The 20,564-nt window shown below is 39.7% G+C and overlaps 1 protein-coding gene across 2 annotated transcripts in view; it reads left to right on the top strand.

Annotated features, from left to right (window-relative positions):
- Positions 1-255: 255 nt before the first annotated feature.
- Positions 256-20,564, top strand: part of LOC135499658 (epidermal growth factor receptor-like) — a 104,705-nt gene continuing 84,396 nt past the window's right edge. For both annotated transcript variants that reach the window (XM_064790545.1, XM_064790544.1), the window contains exon 1: positions 256-497. In XM_064790545.1, coding sequence (XP_064646615.1) covers positions 410-497 — 88 coding nt within the window. In that variant the 5' untranslated portion in view covers positions 256-409. The remainder of the gene's footprint in view (positions 498-20,564) is intronic.

The following is a 20,564-nucleotide window of genomic DNA, read 5'->3' as shown; positions in this document are numbered from 1 at the left end:
TACCGACTAGTTGGTACTTTCAATTTCACAATACAGATGTAAAATACCTTGGTTGCCCAGGCCAGACTGTAAGCCACCAGTCCACACAGTATAACATGTTACAACCAACCCTAACCCAACCACCCCAACGCAAACACAAACGCCACCCAAACCACGTGTATTTACCTGGAAATGGCGGGAATATTTATCACAGCCTTCGCCAATCGGCGCCAAGGATTTATCGCTTAATCTAATTACATATTCACGAATCGACGCAGTTCCGTATTTCCACTACTTACCTATGCCAACGATAACTATCGCACGCTGATCGCTACTTCGCGTTCAACTATGAAAAACTCTGTTTTAAAGTAACTTTTGTGGAATAATATAGGATATATTGCATATTGGACGAAACGGAAGACTACGGACAATGCATTTACGTGATCTTTTAGGGATTTTCGTCCTTCTTGCGGTGTTTAGGGGAGGTTGGAGCATAGACATTGAATACTTGGGAAAAGGTAGGCGATATGCATGTACTTTCCTGTTAGTGTTGGATAGTTCCCTACGGTGGACCGCGAGGGCGCGTTGTGTTGTTGATGTATACTAGAAGAATATACTGTAGAACCTCCCATAGCGGACACCTGTCTAATAAGGACACCCTCTCTATTAAGGACACTAGTTTTGGTCCGAAATTGGTCATTGCCATTAAATTTGACCGCTCTGATCAGGCACCTCTCTTTTAAGGACAGTTTTTTTCAGTGCCGAGGTTTTCCTTCATAGAGAGGTTTTACTGTACTCGTAGCAAGTGTGTTGCAGGTTAGGTTAAGTTTAGATAGGGAAAATTAGCCCATGTGTTGAAATTGAGCCAAGCAGAGGTCAAGGGAATATGACTTTACTATTTTGAACAGTACTGTACATAAGACAAGTATAAAGCCCATCGGTGGTGTTGCGGCGGTGATGGGAATGTTATCTTTTGCACCTTTTAACCTCTGCTACTGGCTTAGAAGATTGAAGAGGGCACAACGTCATTTTAATGGACACTGAAAGTGATGGCAACGGTGGCAGCAGTCTAAATCGAACCCTGGTCTTGTATTCTAGGCCTACCAGCCACTCACCTATCAACCTGTTTACCGAATTAGTGTATTGTATTATTGCCCAAGGTAGTGGGTATTATTGACAAATAATTCTATGTACACTTACATAGATTAAACTATTGAGTTCTAAGAAATTGACGCTGTGGGCAAAACAGTCAATTGATCCATTTTCAATACCTGACCTAGTTTATAATGATATCTCCATCAATGACGATACCTCCCCGTGTCGATTCTCAAATATTGAAAACTGGTGCGCAAATACTATTTTGATATTACATTCATATATTGTTAGAAAAACTCTGTCTTCATTTATCTCAATGTGCAGATTTTAGCTGTGAATCCACCATCTCGACTCCTAAGATTTTTATCTCGGGTTTAAACTTCTCCATCTCACTCCTAAGATTTATATCTCAGGTTGAAACTTCTCTATCTCAACTCTTAAGTTGTCAGGTTGAAACTCCACCATCTCAACACCAATCTCAGCAGCTTTTTGGAAAGGGGTCACCATCACATATTTTATTATAAATATCAATGTATTGTTTATGAAATATAGTCTCTCCTATCGCGTAAAATGCAAGCAGTACTGAAGTGACTTGTCAAGGCTCATCGGGATCTATCGTCCTCAGGGCTATATCAAGGCCATATCAAATAAAATATTCCGCAATTACGCCACAGTGCTGGCGGACATTTAAATGCCCGAGACACGTGCGAGGCGCAGCAAACTTCAACGAAGAATCAACGTGCATATAAATTTTCTTTGGAATTTGAGATTGCTAGATGTCAGGATGTTGAGATTTTCAGGTATTCATTGTCAGATGGGTATAGCCAAAAAGTAGGTCATAGGTTGTTCTATTTGTTCGAGGACACAAACACCTATACACGAATTTATCTTCTAAATTACTTTGTGTCAAAATTACAATATTCTACACAGGTGATTTTAGATGGGAGTATTCATGTTCATGTGTTGACCTGAATACCTGGCTTTAGATTGGAATAAAATTTAAAGACCTCAACAACTTGATTGAAGAGCAGGATATGGGTGCGTTGGGCAAGAGTGCTTGGGTTGTTTGTTGTTTGCTTTCGGACAAAAAATCGAAGGGCGACATCGCGACCATGAATTGAATGAATCAGTTCTTGCTTGTATGGTTATTCACGTTACGTGGAACTGGTGAATTGACAATTTTAAAAATGAATGACCAATTGATTTCTAGGCGATAACGTTCTGTATACAGAAGTACATGTAACCTTGCTTGTCATACACAACATGCACACAGTAATTTCTCACTGACAACTGGTCTCTGGCGTCTGTGGTGAAAAGGTGCATGTTAGGTCATGAAATTGAAGAATTACATATGTACATTTATTACAGCAATGATCCCAATGTAATGTTTGCCTTGAATCTGTTCTATACTTGTTCATGTAGGAGTTAAATTGGCCACTTGAAGTCATTTTTACCTTGGAGAGTGCACTAAGATACTTGATGCGTTATGTAGCGCCATCATATTGACATCCATTTTTGGTGAAGAAATCAAATCTCAATTTTCAATTAATATTGCGTTAATTAGGTTATTGCCGAAGACAGAAGCTATTAGAGAAACTAATCGTGTCAGCTAATAATTAATTAGTGAACATGAGAACGCTTTCATCATGGTGGTGCACTTACATATAATAAAATCCAATATTCTGTCAGTTCATCAAACACGGAATGTCTCCCCGAAATGAAAATGAGTAAGTTTGCTAATTTTTCACTTTGCACCCAGTCTGCAGTAAAAGTATAAGTAGGTGGTCACATCCCGTACTATTTGAGGTAACAATGAGCCAACACTACATTTACTGACTTCAACAGATCTTGCACTGAATTCGCTTCTGATCCTGAGTTAATTCTGCAGTATATAAATAGCTTCAATCAGCTGACAATTGCATCTCGTTGAAATCAATAATCTATCGGAAAATACTTCATCTCTGCCTCAAGTGCTTGTTTCAGCAACACTATTATATCATACAATATGTATGTACATTGTGATAATATGTGAGGATTAAAAGGTCATATGTACATTCGATTTAGAATGTGTTGTTAACCCTTTCTCACTCTATAACTCAGTTCAAATTAACATGCCCAAGGTCATAAGGCCTGTGCCAGTGACAAGTATTGCACCTTCTGGCAGAGGCATACTTTGAAGAATATGTTTGTGAGTGTGCAACCTATGAAGATCATTTTGTCCGCATGCGCTCCGACATTCTTACTTCATCACCTGTCAGAGTCATCATTGTCTGCCTCTGTCATTGTCTGTAACTCGTATCAAATTTGAAAGAACATGTTTTTTGTGAAGACAGATGGTGATAAATCTGCACTGGATTGCCTTGCATCTTATTGTGGATATTGGTACTGTACAGATTGTCCCAGAAACAATGCCAAATTAGCTTAAAAAACTTTTTGCATTATGGCCCCTGAACACTGAATAAACGGCCTTTTGGACAAAAGGGGTCGAATTACTTACAAATAATCGAGGGATTTTCTCCAAGTGTTGTTGTGGACCAAGGGATATTGAAAATTTGCCAATAATCACTATGTTGAAAAGTTAGTTTTCTTTATGGATATAAATAGTGACATATAAATTGTTTTTGCAAACTTGTGACAACATTTTAATTCTCCAATGCCACATTTTAAGGTTTCACAATATTTGCCTAATTCATTTGGTTTGTTCCTAAATATTGTTAGGGTGGTGAATGGGAAAAAATAATATTTTGAATTTGAATTATGTATGTGCTGTGTTGTAAGTGTAGTCTCTGCTATGGCCAGACAACAATTGATTTCTTTTGTCGATTTTGGACATTTGTTGCAGTTAGAGGGCTTTTGGTTGGTGCAGGCTATAAAGGATATGTCGAAATATTGCACAACTTTCATTCTCATGCTCCATCTGACAGCATTCGTGACATGACCTTAACATGACTGATTGAAAATGCATAAAGAGATACCCATGCTCTTCTCTTTACATTTAGCTGTAACATAACAACAGACATACTCTCTTCGTAAAAATAACGTGAAACTCTGAATACAGTCACTTCAGAATTTGATATTGCAACAGTATTTGGGGCCGAGTGTCATGGAAAAGCATGGAGGGGTCTTTTTCGGGGTAGGCCCCACACACAACATGAGTAAGTTTGCCGAGGAAATAACCCCAAACCTTGTTTTCGCATTGTGATCTTTACCGTTAGGACTTATGGTAGTTTAAATACATGATCCTTTTCAAAGTTTTATATCTGGTGTGTACCATACGGTTTTTTTAGTATTCAATTAGACGGATTAGAAAAGAGTTAGCAACAAAAGTTGTGGTTGGGCCAAAATTGAAATTTTCCAAAGAAAATCCACTTTTTGTTTGGCAGGGGTCTTTTTGTAAGGGGTACGTGTAGTTGAGGATTTTTCCAAGAGTTGAGGCGGATGAGCTGGGATTAGGAAAGTTAGGCGATCAAGGGTCCTAGTCATGAAAAGGTATAATGTCTGTGGTCTTTCTGTTGATAAGGGACAGGACCTGGATTTTGAGTTAATTTGTCCACCAGACCAGACTTGTTCTGTGTTGTTGGTGCTTGAAAATAAGAGAGTATTCACCAGTGGGTCACTTTCAAGATGACACACAATTCCCTCGACCTCCAGTCCATTACTATCAAGGCCAAAGGTACTGGAGTGGACTATGGTTGACATGTTGTACCAGATGTTGGGTTAATACGGCAAGAAACATATTGCAGTGTATGTAATTGTAAATGACAGTAGAAAAGCATCCCTCGCCCTCTTCGACCTACAATGTTGTTGAAAATTTAATGGACTGCAAAGATTCCAGTAAAATTCACCTTTCTTACACCAAAACATGTTGTTTTGACTGCACATTACTTAGCACTGACAATCCCAGTTCTGATGTAAACAGGACTCAGTTGTCTAAAATCTAACCTCATATATAATATACATGTATTTGTGTCTTCCAAACCAATGCCTTTGGAAACATTAGAATAGTGCTTGTGTTGGTCAAGAGAACTATCTGCAAAGCAGACGATTTACATGGGTAATGCATTCACGTATGATTTACATGGACAAGTCAAAGATGTGCAGTAATTCATGGAACCGAATGAAGCGCTTGGTCATCTGTAGTCCCTAGGGCCTAGTCAAGCAAGTTTTTGTGTATAGGCTCTTGCAAATTTGTTCAAGCTGGTAGTAATCCGATTTTAGGTGTTGACATCCTTTCTCCCTGATTTGATGCATGGAATCTTGATGATGTGCCTTTAGGATTCCTCTTAAAGAGTTAAAACTCTTTAAAGGGTTTTTGCAACTATTTGAAGAGTTTACAGTGGAACGTCCCTTAGTGGACACCTCTCCATTGAGGATGCCATCAAGGTTCTGCTGTAATGACTTTTCAAAACCCTTTGTCATGACCACTCATTGGAAAGCTCCCGATCTGAACTATCTGATGGCAGGCTTTCAAGAAGTACAGAGCAAACAAATGACTTCTTCTCAGCCTTGTGCAAGCATTCAAAATCAATCATGGCCGATGGGCTTTGTGTGATATACAGAAGTGTTGAAATTTGGCAAAGTCATTGCTTTAAAAATGGCAAGTCACATGAAAGAGGGATCCTATTGGCTGGTTGCCACTTGGCTCGTGCCTTGGTGAGCCATACAATCAGCCTAGGCCCGGTTACTGTAGTAAACAGCGCAGGTACAGGTATCTATGGCAAGCCAAAGCGGAATTTATTCAAGACTTTAGAATTACCATTCAAGAAGTTAAATATAAGTTCAAGAAGGAAATATATGTTCAAGACTAAAATATGTTCAACCTTGAATCAAATGTTTTCAACCTTGAATAAAATATGTTCAACCTTGAATAAAATATGTTCAACCTTGAATAAAATATGTCCAACCTTGAACAAAATATATTCAACCTTGAACAAAATATATTCAAGACTCACGTGACCATATTCAAGACGCACGTGACCACAAAATTGATGACGTAGAGCGTAGAATCTGTGGTACTTCCGATGCGTTCTGTTTCACGACAGGCATTGCGCATTTTGAACCTATAATTTGCCTGATATGTCTGTGAAACATGTATCGACTCTGACATTCACTCGGCATCCATGTCATGATGTGTAGGATTACAGTACATGTCAGGTGTAGGCGGCTAGGTACGTGTACAACCATGTGTCAAAACCTCGTGCGAACAATTCGAGCTCCGAAACGCAACACAAGTACCATGGGTTCGGGAAAGTCCGGACGCGGGTTCGGGAAAGTCCGTAAAGCATCAAAACATGAGCAACTACGTCATCAATTTTTGTGGTCACGTGCGTCTTGAATATGGTCACGTGAGTCTTGAATATATTTTGTTCAAGGTTGAATATATTTTGTTCAAGGTTGAATATATTTTGTTCAAGGTTGAATATATTTTGTTCAAGGTTGACAATATTTGATTCAAGGTTGACAATATTTGATTCAAGATTGACAATATTTGACTTAGGATTGAACATATTTTGGTCTTGAACATATATTTAACTTCTTGAATAGTAATTCCACGGTCTTGAATAAATTCCGCTTTGGCTTGCCATAGGTATCCATGCCATGGTTGCTTTACAGTGTGTCTCAAAAAAAAATATGTCAGGTGACGTTTGGCTGCTTCATGAATCATTAGGTTACAGAGCTTGATTCAAGAACGCTTTTAGAAGTGGGGAAATCTTATGATGAAAACGCAATGATAACGTCTCTAATGGCATAGTTTTTGCCGGTTCTCTGAATCCTCTGCTTCCTCTGACTCTATCTGGCCCACAAAAGGAAATAGTGTTTGACACAACAATATGGTTTTACGATACAGTAGAACCTCTCCATCAAGGACACCCTTTGGACTGACAAGTGCTGTCCTCAATAGATAGGTGTCCTGATTAGAGAGGTCAAATTGAATGAAAAAGAACCAATTTGGGACCAAAACTAGTGTCCTTAATAGAGGTGTCCGCTGAGAGGTTATATTGTATTGTGATGTGCTTAGACTGATTGTACAGAAAAGCCAAGGCTCTGGTTTGAAATAATGTGCCCTGTATTAATTGTCACCGAGAGCATTTGCCCGTATCAAAACGTATCGAAAAAACTCCATTAAAAACTATCTCAATCATTGTTTGCTCTCACCTGCATAACAAACTATATTGAATAACGAGATCAGACTGTCTAGATAGATATGTACACATTATAATGTCAGGCCGAGCTGACCTCAATAATGTCAATGGGCCTATGTCCGATTGTCACAGCACATGCTGTTTTCGATAAGGTAATGTTCTGGCATCCCTCACGCTGTGAGGGCAATCAGGCCAGGACACTACGAGCATTTGTCCAATGTTGGGCCCATGAGCTGTGTACTGTTTTATTGCCTTGTGAGGTACATATGACAGAGGTCTTTCATTGTCAGCAATAATGATATTATGATTCGAAAATACCTATAATCGAGTATACAGGCTGAATTATTCATGACATTACCACTGGTAGACCTAGTAATTTTCATGTTAGAAATTCATTGGCCTGGCAGAAAAAGTGGCATAGGTGCTTGTCAAGTTATAATGATCATAAGCCTTGGCAGCAGTGGGCTTTATATATATTTGAATAATTTGAACACCTTAGTATCTCATGCAGAATAAATCCCCTATTCAAGTTACAGAAAAAAACCCACATTGTTTTGGCGACTGTATATCCACAAATATTAGATTTTTGGACATTCCAGTCCATTTGGTGAACATATGTAAGTCTAACATTTCATGAAAGGGCTGGCATAGTTTTCCAGGATTAGTTTGGCCTCTACAATGTCGAGGGTGGATGGGTGTTGCTTCCTGGGTATCGCCCCTATGATCGCCACCTGCCCTTAAAAAATCGACTCTTCATTCATAAAATTGCTCAGTCAGTGAACCAATGACCCTTAAGGTTATTCTAAGCGCCACACTTGTAACAATCGGTCATTCGTTCTGGTCATAATATTGGTCCTGGTGTTTTACATGTAATAGCCCTGATGGTCTCCAGTATACAGTTTTAAGTTCATTAATGCCTCTTCGTTTGCCATTACATGTATGTACATGGTTGGCGGTTAATTTATTGACACTATAAATGAAACATTGCCATAGCATTGAAGAGGTCACAGTAATTTCATCTGTGTTTCCTTTTTCGTGATATATTTTAGAAATTATCTGTAAACACAAAAATAAGAGGTACATAAATATTTCTGGGTGAGTACCCATGTAATAGGCAAACAGGGTTAGGTTTATGGGAGCTCATGTCATGAAAAGTTCTGGGCCCAGCCATGTCTGCCATCACATCTTCTCCTAAAGCTGCAAAATCTCATGGTCCAGGTGGCCCTTACCCGTCTTGTGACCAACATTGCACACACATAACACAGTCCTCCACCTGGGAGGTGTCTCAGGGGCAGATTGAATCGGGAACACTTGGCTGGCCATTCTGCCCTACCCTGGACCCCCTCCCTTTGTCTCTTTATCTCTACAAGTGGCTTGGAGATGACCTGAAGGAATCGTCTATCAAAAATAGCATCGTCTTCCGTAATCGTGTTGAAAATATCGCTTTGTTCGTTCCTTGTTGTTTGCCTGAAATACGTGAAATAAAACTCTGCTTTTGTTGACCAAAGCAGTTGCATCCTTCTCTGATCAACATTACCAAGACAGGCTCAGGCCACGTTCCTTTGCACTCTTTACCAACCCTCTCGGCGAATCACAGCCGCCATCTTCTCTCGACCATAAATCTTCTCGGCCATGAAAACCTGAAGATACCATTTGTGTCTTCGCAACATCGGCTAATTGTCTGCGTCAATCAATGTCTTGAAAAATTCATGAAGTTTGTCGGCTGATGGCCAAGAGCTATAAATATCGTAATTTTCCTATTAGGCGGATTGATCTCGATGGGCTGATGTTGGCTTGCCGATTCACCGCGCTTTGTTTTTTTAATGGTGATTGACTACAGAAAAGTTTTTCAGCTCTTTAGGCATTTTGTTCGTAAAGATTCTCCTTTGGGTGGTGACTGAAGTGAAGTCTTTCATGGGGAGGACCCATGACTCAAAAGAAAGAGGCATCCTGAGCCTCATGTTCAAATACACAAGTGCTTAATCGGAATCTGTCCTCAGTTGCTAATATGGAGAATGTAGCATCCCAGCAGTATTGCGCACAAGACTTCAATCACTATTACCTGGTCATAAAACAATTACACCTTGCTGATTAATTCCATAATTAATTGTTGGATGACACATTGGAGTTTATTGATTGCGAGCTCTGTTTCTCGTCATGGGGTGGACAGGTCTACCAATTGAGTTGCTCGTCACCTGGGACTATGATGGCTATAGTACATCTCCTGGCTCTGGACAATCTGTGCAATTTTGTATCATATGACAGTCTACATGTATGATTTAAAAGGCCCCACAAACAAGAGATTGCTGTTGCGATGACCTGCAACAATTGTTGCATGAGACAAAGTTAGTCAAGACTAATCTGGCAAATTACTGTTTTGTCAGGAAAGTTATGGGGTCAGTAGTTAGAATTATCCTTGCATTATGACAGTTGTTAGTTCCACCGCAATTACTGTGATATTTCCATGTTTCAATTAAGGAATTGTAACTGAATGGGAGGTATTGATTGTATTACCAATCATTGTAACTCTGAGCTAAAAAGTAGGCCAAAACTGTGGCCTTGGGCAAAATGACACCCGAAATGACAGTTCCTTCACAATGGGTTCAAATGTTAAAATGCTATGACGAAGAAAAATGTTCTGCTTGGAATGTCCAAAATATCTCTCGTTAAAAAGTTCAATAAATAAGTTAGAGTTCTTCATTTTAAGTTAGAGTTCTTCATTTAAAATTATTGTTTTTGGAAATTTCTTAGATAATCCCAACTCCTGATAGCTAGGGGTTAAATGTCCCCAGGTCTTGTGTGGCAGTATACAACATGCTAGCTCCTGTGTTGATAACGACATCTTGCCTTTCGCTAACTCATCTTGCAGACAGATTAGCGGGATGAGACACCATAATCCTGCAGAAATGATCTCTACCCACGATGCATAAACCACGCATTTCAACACCCTCTGCATTCGTTGAACTCAACGCCATAGAAAATGACCACCTTGTTAATGAGTCAATAGGTTTGGGTGAACCGCGCGCGTTAGTCGCAGAATTAATGCACGGTTCGACTTCAACCGAGGATCAAGTTAATCAAAAGGAAAAATGGGTGGAACGGTTTGCTAATTCTCTTGGACTGTAATTCAAAAGTAAAAAACCATTAGTTTTTGTTGATCAATAATTTGAACATTTCAATTGAAGAAACTGCAAAATCATAGCAGAAAATAATATGCAAGAAAATTGCATCAAAGTGAAAGAAAATATGGTTATAATTTCTCCAATTTTTTTTCAATCCATTTATTTTTAATCGAACTCATGTTTTTAATCCTAAGTCAATATTTGCGAACAGAGTGGATTTTCTGGTTGTAATTCCAACAACACAAGTTTGCTTTCACCTATCATCGTGTATAATGTTGTTCCATGTCATGTGCGCATGATATTTAGTATTTTTTAACCAGTTTCGTTTGTATGGTTGAAAAAACGTGTGTTGGTTTGGGTCACGAAGGAATGGTTTTATGACAATTGAAGATGCCTGCATTAACTGAAAAGTTTGAAGGTGTATGTATGCATAATCTACACATTCCAAACATTCTGTGGGTTATAGGTGGTTGCAAGCTTTATCAGGAGGAATTGTTGGGTGCATCCGCACATACAAGTATCTTACCACTAATAAGCTAGTATTATCAGTCTAGCCTTCAATCAGTTGGTCACCTTATGCAAGACTTCCACCTTCTCAGATGGATACCAACTCAAAGTAAATAAGCTCAGTTGATGGAATGTTATGAAAAACTACATGTATATGATTGAATAAGATTGGTCTGATGAACTGGAGTTCAAGGAAAGATACTGTGAACCTGTGGGGGGGATCCTTTTCTATATTAACTGACAGAGTGTAATTTTCTCCTTTTGTTTCAATAGTTTTTCAACCCTCATTTCAGAAACTGAAACCATAGCATCATTAAGCCAGCATCGCAACAAATCATACAGAGTGAAATTAACCTTATGACCCCAGGCAGCAGCTTATTAAAGAAAACTGAAGCCATAGTTTCGGAACAATTGACATCATAATTGGCGTCAGGACTCCCAGACGTCTTACTCATGCAGATTCTGACAACACAAGATTATCGTGGGAGACGCTCGTGCCTGATTTGGCAGTGTCTTTATAGATGACGCTAGTAAATTTCTCCAATGTAGCGTTCCGTCTCTAGCATTGATTTGGCAAAAAAATTTTTCCACTTTACGCTATCGAAATCACTCGTGCAAGAGCCCACACATCGATTAATCGCGAAAAAGAATTTTTTTTGTTCGCGTGGAGCCGTTCTTAATTGTCACGGACAGTCGCGACTGGTCGCTTACGATACTATTGTGCTTGTTAGCTGCTGCTTGACGGTTGCTAAAGAGGCGTTCGATATGTTAGCTCGACAACTAATCAATTGTTGTTAGCATAAGATAGCCTCCTTCAATGGGCTCTTCAACTTGAGGAGGTAGAGAGTTTCTTTGTTGACATTCCTTGTAAAGTCATGACTGGACTTCAATGGTGATAGACAGTGCGTCTCGGAAAAATTTCATTACCTTATGTCACACTGCCTTGTCAGGAAAAAAGTGGTGGGGGCCGTGCATGTTTCATGAGGCTAAAACACAACCCAATTCTGGACTCATAGTCATTAACTGACATGATGACCGACTAAATTTTTTGCACCATTTGCTTTAAAAAGAAACTTGAGGGCAGACACAATGCTACTAATCTTGCATTAGAATTCTAGCTGCAATTGTTCATTCTGTAAACCAGTTTTATTGGTTGTCTCACTGGCGAAGAAGAGGACGGTGCATGGATACCACCTGATATACATATGCGACACACCCAAAACTTGCGATAAATAAGATTCGAGGATAATACAGGCACGCGTATATTCATATTCTTTATGCGGATACTATTCAATAGAATAATATTGTCGTGTGAAAAATAAAACAAACTGTTCTTGGTTTTCATAGATCGTGATTAGGAACTTGTCTGGCTTGACCAGTATTACTAGTTTGCTCATGTTTTTACCCCACAGGATCAGTCAATGGAAATGGTAGTCCAGCAAATACAAGTAAATGGCTCACCATGCGCCTTTTGGCCCTCAGCAAGCTCTTTGGTGACGGGAGGCAAAACACAAGGTTTTTGGTGATCCTGGAGTGGGGCGGGATTTTCCCATTTCCCTTCCCCTCTACATTTGTAACCATGGCCCTAACCTTACTTCAACCAAAATGTTCGTTGCTGTATTGCGCAGATGCACATTAAAGCACCCTCATGTGCAGTACACACAAAACAAAATGGCCAAAAGTAAATACCCACTCCTTCTGAGAGCAGAGTTCTCAGGAATATTGATATAAGGTTGACATTTTCCGTTAGAATTAGAGATAAAATATTTGGTCAGTCGGTCAGAGTTGCAATGAGTGTCATATCATGTTATAGAGATGACCCATGTTTGTTCTTCAGGCAAATTAGGCCAGACAACAAATCTATGGTTACTCAGTAGGGCATCATACAATTTTGGTAGTATTTCTTGGTCTTTTTTGAGAAGTTCGTGAGCTTTATTTCATTTTGGTGGGGATTGAAATAGAGAAAAATCATCATTACTTTGAACAGCCAATTTTTGCACCTATTTATTTTCATAATTTGATAATTTTAATCAAAAGAGGAAGAAATTTCTCTGAAATTTCAACTAAACTAGTGCCGGCCGACATGAACACTCTCATTCAGTTGCCCTTAAAGGACTGGGGAGGAATTTTGCTTCTCTTAATATCACACAGATGAAAGAAATGCAAAAATTATGCTTGGCCTTTGTCCCATTGTTTTAATCATTGGTCAGATTGGATCATAGTACATCATGATCTCTTGACATTCCTGACATTGCGGGGAAATGATGATTGATTCATCAAGTTTCTGTTTCAATGCATCCAAGTATATAAAGACCGTAATTTTACAGTCTGTATTACTTTCATCGAATGTGCATGCATGATAACTGCACTGCACTTTATGTATTTCTAATTTCACGAGCTGCCATCGAATACAGTATACACCCCTTTAAAATCATTAAAAAATCCTGATAATTGGTGAATCATGTATTCTACCAAATCATAAACAGTTCATCAAGATATCAAGCGTTATATTAGTACTGTGATTACGACTTGGTCTGTTCCAGTCTATCTAGACCAAAGACACCTCTACAATAACTGTGACGACGTGCAGTAATTCAGTTCTTGTTCGAACATAAAAACATTTATTGAAAGCGTTTTTCACACAGCACTCACCGCGGATGTAATTGACATATTGGCAAGGTAACTTTACAAAAATACTGTATTGCGATTCCGTGAACCACCCCGCAGTTTACAGGAGACGGTTTTTGTGGCACCGTAGATTACAGGTTATATTCCTGGTACGCGGTAAAAGGTTATTATTCCTGCCGCTTTTGTTATGCTTATTTCGACTGCTGGACATCTCATGTTTTGATTTCGATTTCTTAACTTGCGCATATTTTCCTCCCGATCGAGTTACAAGATTTTATGCTATGAACGCCTTGAGGTCTGTAAGTAGAACCCAGCTTGCAGTACCAGCACACGGCTTGTCATTTTGAGCATTAGTTACTTTTGAATGCTACATTTGGGTCCTGTGGGTTCGACTCCTGGCCTTGAACACAGTTCAACTTGTCTTCTTCAAGATGCAATGACTCTGCAATATTGATTACCTCCTAACCATTCCTCGGTCACTTGATAGAAATACTGCCAACAGTTTAGTTAGGTTCCGAAAAGCCCTCACCTCGTGTGGTTATCTCACACTTAGAACCCCGGGCCCACCTGAGATGCTAACCAGAAATTAGTCGAATAAGTGTTTTGTGTACCTCAGACAATATTTCGCCAAAACATCAAAACAATCATTACTAGTGCACAGAAACACATATGATAACGATAACAATTCTAGGCGTATTTTTTCTTCAGATTCTTTTTTGCCCAGGGATGTGCATGATTTTGAAGCCTCGGCGCCAGCTTGGCAGTCTGTTGGCTTGCAGTAGCCCGCCCAGTAAGACTAGGATGGGTGATTGCAGGGTAAAGTTTTGTTGAAAACTTTGTAGATCTGTTGGGATGCTGTAAGATTCGGAGAGCTTCTAGGTGAAGAAACCCACATTTCAGACTTTCTGGAGCAAATAACAGCCGACACAAAATGGTGACCAACCGTAGTATCCTGCCAGAAATGTTACTTTGATGGTGCTACAGCAAATCCAGACACACACATGACCAACCTTTTAGTTCTGGTCAATGTCCTTACCATCTCATTTTTCTCTCAGTACCAACAGTTCATTTTACAAGGTTATAGCCCCTACTACACCAAAAAAGTGGAGGGGGTCGAACTTAATTGTTGCAGCGTTGTGAAACTTTGCCCTGTCCTAATATGACCTGACTTGACCATCACCACAGGTCACCCTTGGTCCAATATTGGTAGTTCATGTTCGTCTGTTTGGAAGACGTTTCAAACATTCTTAATGTCAGTCTGGGGCCATCCAGCCATTGAACAGGAAGAAGCACTTGATGTAATTGATGGACAATATTGTACCAACCTCAGGTCATGAGGCAAGTAAAGTTCAGCAACAATAGGGTAAAGTACAGAGTCTCACTGAATAACCACAACTTGTGAAAATAAAAATGGCAAAGAAATATTTTTGCTTGGAAAACTATAAGGAAACAAGATTTTGACATTCTGGATATGACTGATGTGGGGTGTTGGGTCGAGCTGGAAGAGATACCACTTGGAATCTACTTCGACTTAAACTCAGGTGGTCTCTCTTGTATCTTACATCCTGGATCAATAGGTATAATCTGGTGCAGAAGAAAATCGTAATTCCATCTGCGCAGACAGTTTTCGGGACCGTGCCTCCTCGAACCCTGGAGGCCTTTCCCTCTTGATCTTAGTTTGTTTTCAGATAGTGACAATGCTGCTGTATGATAGAGGAAATCTTGAGCAAACATGAGTGAAGGTACCCTGGGACTGCTAGTGCTGAGCAACAAAGTTACACACCGATATATTCCAAGATATGTCGATGCGAGGTCCTTAGTTCATGGGTCTGTATCTTTAAAATAAATCGGGGAGTAAGGTCAAAGATGATTAATAAAGAGCTGATTAGTTCTATTGTTCGTTTTTCATGCAACATACAATAGCTACAGATGACCTTATGACCAAACAAACAAAAAATAAATGTTCTTGTCTTCTCGAGGAATGATGATGACCGAGGAACAATCATCATCTCCGCGCTAAATAATCGTCTGCCTAGGAATAACTTAATCGGACAATGAGGTGCTAATGTAGATTAACTACGAATGCGGAACTATCAATGAGGCGACAAATGATGCAGGGCGGTGTTAATGATGCGTTTGTATTCATGTCGGTGATGGTGTGGGTCCGGGTACGAGGGTGCACGAGTTCTGTTATCCTGTCTTTGTCGCCCAGAATACAAATCGTGGAAATTTGTCAGTGTTTCTGTACAATTTGTTCACATTATCTATGATTTCCTTCATTGCCATTGCTCTGTGGGGCGGATGTAGAAATTTGAATGCTTGTGCAGCTCGATGATAGATGACTAGCAACTGCTTTGGAGAAAGGATGATCGGTGGTTTTAGCAGTGTTGGTTATTGGGGGCCGAGTATCTTTGCCATAATGGAGTGAAGTACATCTAAAATGACACATTTTAAAAGTGCTGTAAGTTCAGTGTCATTCCCTCTTATTTTAAAAAGAAAGTACCATGTGTTTCATAGATTTAGTCAGAGTCAAAGGAAAAATTCTAGTTTTCCATGCTCTTTAGATATTGGGAAAAGCACCCAGAAACCTGTTGTTCCTCCGAGTCTGAACAACATAAAAAAACTTTCAGCAATATATAGAATGCCATGATAGTAAAAGGCCTTCTGATATATAAAGTTTGTAGAGGACAGAGTCTTCAGTGAAATCTCAATAAATAGGCCCGGGCATGGTGCACCGTTACATTGTTGTTTCTCGGCCCCCTGGAGGCCGCAAGGAATGAGATTCACCGCTGGCCTCTTCGTACTAGACGTGACAATGTCCTTCCCAGAATTGGGGCAGAGTTTCCATCCTGCGGGCCTTATTGAACAGGTTTGGAATTTGTGTATTGTCGGTACATACAAATACGTGTGTTTTGATATGAAATATCTCCACCTTTTGTCGTTTAGACAAACTCATATTTTGTTCTTTTTTTTCGAATTCTTAGGTAAATTTCTGAAATTTGGGAGAAAGTCTTGATCTGGTGTTTTTGGGGTTTGGAGGTATGCTTAAAACATTGAGACAGTGCTGCCACCTGAAATCAGTCATTATGCATAATTCAGAATTAAAATCTCATCTGAAAATTTCAGCAACATAACATGTCTTGCTGCAAGGATCTGATACCTTCAACAAAAAAATACCTCCACTGACTTTTTTTATTCGATTCTCTTAGCAAATATATGCGACTCTCAGAGCAAAGATCAAATTTACTCTACGATTAAATTTCCTAAAAACAATTGTATTCATTACAGAATTACCCGATTGTCAATTCAACTTGGCGTCTGATGTCGCAATTAGTTTGTAGACATGCCGTTTTAAAATTATCGGATATTAGCCCGATGACAAAACAAACATCTCAGATCCTGTTCTGGTCGAATAATCTGCGAATCAAGTGCCGTCTTTTATTACCGAGTTTACGCTCATCAAATATGGTGTTTTCATTGAGCGTGTGGTCTTAAATGTCGATATATTTATGTCGTTGGTTATGATTAGAGGATATGGCACGTCGACGCCTTTCTTAGAAATATTAAATTCCTATTTTGTATGCGATTGCATTGGCATGCTATTGAGTAATAGATGAAGTAAATACAGGGTGGTGTGGCTTGGTTCTATATGAAATGAATGAATCTTTATAGATGAATCAAGCATTGGTCTGAGGGGAGCATTGTACAGAATGTGGGCACCCTCTTACGTAAAATTTGGGTTTACTAAGTGTAGTCTGATATCAATGATGGTTTAGATTATCATCCAACTTTACACTTTAATGATGGTCTATTCTAAAACCTTTCTGTGGGGGATGAAAATTGTCTTAGTGTCCATGTTCACTTCAAACTTTCAGGAAGGTTTTATACATATTTTAATAGTCTAACTCCGATTTCCTTCTGTATAATTTCAGGTAAGAGTTGTTTTGCTTGAGAAGATTTTGATCTGGACCATCGTTATTTAAAAGTAAAGTAAGTCAAGATTCAACTGAATTAATTTGAAAAAAATGATATTGTCAGTGAGGGGCTGTCAGATGGTTAATTTTATTGAGGATTGCTTTGCCAAATCCTCTTCACCGAAATATCCCAGCACATGTTGAAAGTACTCAGAAGGGGTGTGCATAATTGATGTAAGAGCCCCCACGCATGTCCCATCATCTCGATATACTAACCAGTCATCGTGTCGTACAGAATTACTCGTGTCACGCACTGCCGGCCAAAGGTCCTGCGCAGTACCGTATTACCTGGTAATTACGCGCAAACATTTTCCCTTAGTTCTTTGGCAAGTCCGATCCAGTCTTGGTAGCATCTGCATCGTGAATGCAATTACACTATGCATTCAATTTTTCAAGCTGATTGAAAACTCCTGGTCTGATTTCTATAAAAGTTCACAGTCTTGCACTTTCTAGTATAACTAAATATCATGATCGTTTCCTTTACTGTGGCATGGAGAGTACTGTGTGGCAACAGTAAGCTGGTTCGGCCATGATGCGCAGAACTGGAGACAGATGCTGGCAGTGTCCATTCTATCGTGTAATGAGACAAAAAATGCAATCCTGATGCATTGAAAATCCCAATTAGCTTTTTATTGGGCATTGGGCAATTTCTGCTGAAATATATTAGGGATGGACATCTGGTCGGTGTGGGGGAATAACATCTATACTATGAGCAGTCTTTGACTTACCCTGTGCCCTTGCTCATATTTGGGAGGGGGAGAGACAAGTGAGTGGAAGAGCGTAATCAGTGGAGCAGCTAATCACCCGATCAATCAATGCTTCCAGGTTCCTCTTCAGGTGATGTTAATTGATTAATGTCACAACAAACGACTTGTTTTGTGCCGTAAAATACTACAAAGGTTTTTGTGATAATTTGATGTAGTATTTCCCCATTTAAAAGTCCAGCCCCAACCTCTATAACAGGAAGTCTTGCGCTCGGAAACTGCTACAATTCAGAGCAAAAGCTTTATTAATACGACCTCATAAGTTACCAGTACTGTCAAAACGAACAAAACACAGCATCAATCCATAATTATGAACGAGAATTAATTTGTCGCAACTTTTACAACCAAGATTAAGTGTCAACAATGAATAAATTGCAATATCAGGTCATATGTTCTGCATGATTCTGGTGAGCGTTGCACTGGATATGTACACGCACTGAGAAAACGAAACTGATTGACTGACAGATCAAAGACCATGATGATAAGACATTAAACAGTGATGTAATCACTGCTACAGGAGCAGTGTCGTTCATATTTAATCCCACACCCAGCACACGCAGACCGCAAATGGAGGAAACTACACATTTTAAAGGATTGAAATATTGTATCGGGCATTATAGTCCAGTAAAGATGGGGATGTACCGGGAATACCCTAATACAGCTAGGTTTACACAAATCGTGGACTAGCGGACCAAATTGGTGTCCTGTGTTAGCGGTCTCATAACGACATAGTCGTGCGAGCATGAAGGAGTCTACTGTCTTAGCTAACTAATTCTTGTTAATTGGTCTACAAATCCATGATTTAACAACCTGGCTAGTTTCTAAGCTGCGCCGAGTATGAGAAACAAAACGCTATGGTTATTCTAGGCTAAGAATGTTCATCTGCGTCTTACTCTGGTTACAAATGATATCAAAATTCAGAAGATATGTTTATTCGGGAACCGCACTCTGCCAAATTTACACCATTCCAGGTTTTGTATCCAACCGAGCGTGTTGTTGATCTTGGCGTAGGTTGCACTACTGTGTTGTACCATTGCGATACAACCCATGTGACTATCTTGGTTGTAGTCTCAACCAGCACTTTCGGTGCCAACTCGAATAAAAACTTGGCTTCTTTGAAGGCAGCCAACGCATCCATGATGTCGGTGTTTTGTTCAGAGAGTTCTATAGTGTGGACTTTATGACTCCGGTTTTATTGGCATCAAAATGTTGAATCTTTCGAAATCTGTAGACACATTTTGCAATGTCGATGTTTCTGTTCTATCGCTGCCATCTCCACATTGATGGGTCACGCTGTGTTTCGTACTAAGTCTTTGTGTTGGTCCCAGGTTGCACTAGTGCATTGAGCCTTGAGTCAATGGGACAGCATTATGATGTTGTCTCATCATGGACTTTGCCATATCGCACATAAAAGGTCTTGTGAGTGATTCGTAAGAAATTATAAAATGGCATTGAAGCCAAGACATAGGCCTCAATTGACTGCAAAAGTATTAGCCTTGCAAAACTTTCAAAGTTAAATAATGCCAATGATCTTTGGATTCACCTAACTCGAACTCTCTGATACCATCTCCAGTTTCAGCAAATAAGCAGTTTTTCGCCATCCAGGAGAATGCGTGTGTCTTGAAAAACATGGTAGTACCGAGAAGAGAAATCGTGTTGCGAGATTGGTGTTGCATAGAATGTGGTGTCGAGTTACTGATACTACATTGAGAATAGTGTAAGGGCAGCTCGGGGTGCGCGTTTACAAGTTTTTCCCCAGGGCTGCACACGCTGTGTCAGTGCAGAGGCCACTACCTGTCCTGATGTCCTGTTATGAAAATTAGGCCCTGTCTGGATTCCCATCAGCAATTTTGGTCAAACACCGATGCAATAACCCACAGCTCATCTCGAATCCCACTATAATATTCACCAGTTCCAGGAAGGGAAAACAACACTTAACTACGTGTTGCCTGAGATGAGGCACCATGTTGTCCAAACTTTCCACATACTTCTTGCTCACGGTAAGGTTTCTAAACCAACAGCCTGGACTGCAATCCTCTGGAACTGGAATCTGGATGAAAGTACTTCCTGATTTCCTGCAATTAACCGTTCCTATGAGTCCTCTAATAATATAGCTGCGACTACAGTGATGAAGTTCATGATCAACATATGGCAAAACGAGCAAGCCATAGGTCTATTCTAAACAATAAAACATTGACCAGAGCTCTTCTCTTTAGGAACAAGTTCGTCCGAGAATGGAACTCACAATTCATACTTCGATACATGACCAGCACGCAGCATCAGTTTTGTATTGTAATACCGCACTGTGGCACGGAAATCATCAAAACAAAACATAGAAACCAATAGACACCA

The sequence above is a fragment of the Lineus longissimus genome, chromosome 15 (genome assembly GCF_910592395.1).
Source record: "Lineus longissimus chromosome 15, tnLinLong1.2, whole genome shotgun sequence".
NCBI lineage: Eukaryota > Metazoa > Nemertea > Pilidiophora > Heteronemertea > Lineidae > Lineus > Lineus longissimus.
The sequence above is the reverse complement of the archived record's forward strand: the minus strand, read 5'-3'. Positions and strand labels throughout refer to the sequence as shown.